General features: G+C 32.9%; 1 protein-coding gene across 1 annotated transcript; it reads left to right on the forward strand.

The window, feature by feature from the left end:
* Window positions 1-2324, forward strand: LOC123884943 (F-box/LRR-repeat protein At3g26922-like). The gene is made up of 4 exons (XM_045934168.1): window positions 1-960; window positions 1101-1268; window positions 1369-1634; window positions 1757-2324. Exons 1-4 carry the CDS (start codon window positions 1-3, stop codon window positions 1803-1805), a joined length of 1443 nt encoding a protein of 480 aa, XP_045790124.1. The 3' UTR covers window positions 1806-2324.
* Window positions 2325-4888: the final 2564 nt, after the last annotated feature.

Genomic DNA, 4888 nt, shown 5'->3' on the forward strand with positions numbered 1-4888 from the left:
ATGGCTGGTAAAATCTCATCAACAGATGTGCATAAAATCCAAAGACATAATGTGGATGATATGATTAGCGACTTACCCGAGGGCGTTCTTCTTCATATTCTTTCTTTACTCCCTACCGAAGATGTTGTAAGAACTTCCGTATTAGCAACAAAATGGAGACACTTGTGGACCTACTTATCCGTCTTTGATTTTAAAATTCCATATCCTCTATATAATAAGTCAAAAGACCAAAATCAGAATTCAGTAAATTGTCTCTTAGATCTAGTTGGAAGACTACTGCGAAAATCTAATTGTGTAGAAAGGCTCTCCATTGACATATTTGTAATTGGTGTTGATGGAGATAAAGTTAGTTCTTTAATATCTTCTGCTTCGAAGCACAAACTACAATATCTTAAACTTTCACTAGGTGTTCCAATTCCAAATGATAAGTTTGCGTTACCCCATTGTTTCTCGGCATTTGAGTCATTGAATGAACTTTGTTTAGGACTCAGGTTCACTCTTTGTATTCCTAGTGATATTTGTTTCCCTAGTCTGAAGAAATTAGTAGTTTCAGATGTTGAATTTGCAAATGAGGAGTCGGTTCAACAACTTTTCTCTGGGTGCCCTGTCTTACAAGAGTTGACCTTGTACAATTGTTATTGGGAGAATATAGAGCAGATCAATATTGCAATTTCCACATTAAGGAAGTTGACCATCTATTTCGACCCTTGTTGTGTAGATGATGAGGATGATGAGATGACAGTCATGATTGATGCTGTGAATCTTTTATCTTTAAGTTGCACATGCCATGCAGCAATACGATTTATCCCTGTTAACTTGACCTCCATAGTTGATGCGCATGTTCATCTTGAGGATTACAGTCAACTTGTACCTGTACTATATGTTGCTCATTGTATATTTGAGCTATTGAGTGGACTTAATAATGTCAAATCTCTCGATATAACAAATGATACTCTTGAGGTATGATTGAGTATTTTTTCATCATCTTCATTTTTGTATATATTGCATTGGATAATGCCTAATGTGAATGTTACCTTTAGTTATCGTTGTATATTTTCTCTCTATCACAATACTGAATGTTGTTTTGTTTCATTTACTAGTGTCTTATTGACCGTACAGAGGTTGACCTCAATCTCCTTCCCACATTTCACAATTTAACACATCTTTGTGTGTATAATTTTACTGACGAGTCTACTGCTACTAGTGGAGTATTACCTGATATTCTCCGAAAGACTCCTAAACTGGAAGTTCTTTATATTCCTACTGTGGTACATTTTACATTCTGCATCAGTGCTTTTATTTGTCATGTTTCAATGCTTACAATAATATTATTTCTGAAATTTGATATGTTTCGTGATTCTTATTTAGGTACGTGAATACTTGGTTGGTGAAGATTCGTTATTGAACTCATTGCCTTGCTGCTTAAAATCCTCTCTCAAACGATTATGCATTTTATATTTTTCTGGAGATGAAGATGAAATTGAGTTTGTTAGGCTTTTCTTAAAAAATGCCCCATTTTTAGGGGAGATCCAGTTATTCTGTGTGAGATCTTTATTAGCTAATGTGGAGAAGGTGGCTGATATCCAGGACCAGTTGCAATCTGTACGCCCGGGAGCATGTGTCATCAAATTTTTGTAAATCTTCTTTCTTTTCTTTTCTTTCATTGTTTTCTTATGCCTGCTATATGCTTTTCTTATTTATATATCTTTTCACAATATACCTTAAATTGTCCTTCAAATCTATTTTGGGCAGGCAGGAATGGCTCAGCACAAAGACAGTACAATCTCCTGGCCAAATTTAGATAATGTGGGTGACATGAAAAATATGATGAGCAACTTACCTGGAGACGTTCTTCTTTATGTTCTTTCTTTTCTCCCTACCGAAGATGCTGCAAGAACTTCCATATTCTCAAAAAAATGGAGGTACTTGTGGACTCACTTATCCATCTTTCATTTTGAAGATACAAATCAAATTGCGTTGAGAGGCTTTGCATTACAATACATGGAACTATCGTCGATATAGACAAAGTTAATTCTTTTGTATCTTTTGTTTGAAGTACAAAGTCTAAGATCTTGAACTCTCCTTAGTAGGTGTTCTAAATGTTTGGTTTGTGTTGCCCCATAATTTCTTTACTTTTGGGTCATTGAATAAGCTACATTTAGATTTTAACCTCACTATATATTCGTAGTGGTATTTGTTTCCTTAGCTTGATGACATTAGTACTTTCCGATGTTACCTTTGTAAATGAGAAATCAATTTAACGACTTTTCTCTGGTTTCCATGTCCTACAAGAGGTATTGGGAGAGCAGTAGTACTTAACTAAAGATGAAATAAACCTGAAAGTTTTCACCTTCATTTTCATTAATTTCTTCTCTATTTTGTTTTAGTTTTCATTATTCTCTGCCACTTTTTCGTTTTCCATTGTCAAGTTCAACTTGTTTGCTCATGTATGACAGCTCTGCTTCATTTTACTCAGGAAGTTTAAAAGGGTGTTAGTTTATTCATGTTTTTTCATTATAATTACCTTATTTGATGTTTATTTTTTGTTATTCTCATAGTTCTTTCTTTACCTTATTTAAATTTATCTCAATAATCTAGTTTCAATGCTATTTTTTTTTTACTTTGTTTGAAGTTTATTAAAGCTCTATAATTTGAGTATGCAGAGAATTAAAATATTAATTTACTTTTTAATTATATTTTCAAACGAACCGATTAACTGAACTGAACCAAATAAAAGTAAATCAAACCATATTGTTTGATTTGGCTCTACTTTTGAAAGATACCGAAAACTAAACCAAACTAAAGTACGTAGATTTATTTGGTTTAAATATTGTTTTTATTAAAAATCGATCCAAATTGAACCGTTATACTCATAGCCTTGCTAACGAGTGTCTTTAAAACATTATTGAGGAATCTATAAAAAAATTGACAAATTGGTAAACACCGCCTAAAACTCACTCACAACTATGAAATTTTTGGCTCAAGCCAAGGCAAAGGTGTCAAAACCTAATGTTATTATATTGTGAGTTAAATTAAACCTTACGGATCTCCTTATTAAATTATTTTTATGTATGTTTTTCTATGTATTGATAATTAAAAAATTGATAAAATAAAATAGATATAAATTTCTACGACCGACAATGACAGCGTAAAACACTTTTATACTTACATCTAATCAAATCACACCCATGGACGAATCTACTTGAAGGCCAAGTGTGGCCATGGCCACACCAAAATTTTGAAATTTTTTATCCATACATTCATATATTAGGTCTATGTGTATAGAGTTAAATATATTTTGTCTCCGTGAGTTAACTTGGTTGGTTGAGACAATATAAATTATTCAGGAGTTGGGGTTTGAATCATGAACACTCCATTTATTCACGTTTAAGGTGAAATTTCTAACCACTAGAAAAAAAATAGTTAAATATGTTTTTGGTCTCTATAAAATAGTGACATTTTAAATTTAGTCTTTACTTAAATTTTATTAAATTTTTAATCCTTAAAAAATTACCATGCACTCAATTTTGATCTCTACTGTTAAGAAATTTTTATTTTTGAATGATTATTTCGTAGGTATTTTTTAAAAAAGGTTCATTTAGAAAGACAAAAAAAGTACACAAAATATTTGATTTATGGGTCATAATTTTCATTACTTTTATCTTGAATTGTTGTCATTTTAAAAAGTCATATTTAAATACATATCATGTCAAAAAATGATAAATAAAAGAGAAGTACATTTATTTAGTGGTGAGACGGATAATATTATGTGCGAAATTCTAAAATGACCAAAAATTTGAGACGAATAAAGTATATCTTTCATACTTTAATTTAACATTGTCATTTAAAACTTTTAAATTAAGCTAATAAATTTTGGCCACAAAAAAAAAAATCCTAGATTTGTCCCTGATCACGCCACATTTTTTTTTAAAACAAACAAACTTAATTCATATCATTCATGAACAAAGGTTCAATACAAAGAGAGATAACATCAACATAATGGTGAGTTGGTGACTAGCCCGAGAAATGACCACTCATGCAAGGGAATTAATGAGCCTCTATATTCGCTTACCACCTTACAAACTTAACCTCAAAATTGGACAACAATGACAAACTATTCTTTCTTTTTTTGACACAAATGACAAACAATTCTTAATACTATCAATAATGGAACCAAATTATGGGTCTCCTCCATTTTTTGAATTGATGTCATTAACTAAGGTTTGGGTGTCACTTCCAAAGATGATAAAGTTCCTTCCTTTGTGAGTAGCTAGCTTCACATCATCTACATAGCCATGCCTTCACCTTCAAGTATTGACATGTTTGAGTTCTACTTGTTGTCTGTGCACCTTGAAACTCTCCATTGTTGTTCCTAATACAGCAAGTTGTCGATGTAATACCTTGGTGTTCAAAGGACCCTGCATCCACATTGATTTTGAGCCATCCATTGCGAGGCCTTGACCAAGTCGCGTTGTACTTTACCGTGCGCGTTTGCTGGGTTTGTTTTCATATTTGCTGCGCATCAAACCGTTCCAATTTCGACTTGCACTCCTCTCATCTTGTCTCCATTTCGCCTTCATAAGCATTCAGTAACCTTCCCTAACCACATACCTCCCTTCTTTATTCTCATCCCAAATCAATTTATCTTCTCTAAACAGTTTGAAATAATGGCATAGTCATGATAATATTTGCCATATCACTAGATAATAAGCTTTGGATTTTTTACACATCCCATTTCCTTTAACCCTCCACCATACGTTTGTTAACATATAAATTATGAACCTCTTCAACTTGAGGTGACCTCAACCACTTCCCTTCCTCCCTCCTTAACCACAGCTCTCCCATCACCCTCACCCTACTCCCATCCCCTACCACTCATCTACATCCC

Source organism: Trifolium pratense, linkage group LG5 (genome assembly GCF_020283565.1).
Source record: "Trifolium pratense cultivar HEN17-A07 linkage group LG5, ARS_RC_1.1, whole genome shotgun sequence".
Lineage (NCBI taxonomy): Eukaryota > Viridiplantae > Streptophyta > Magnoliopsida > Fabales > Fabaceae > Trifolium > Trifolium pratense.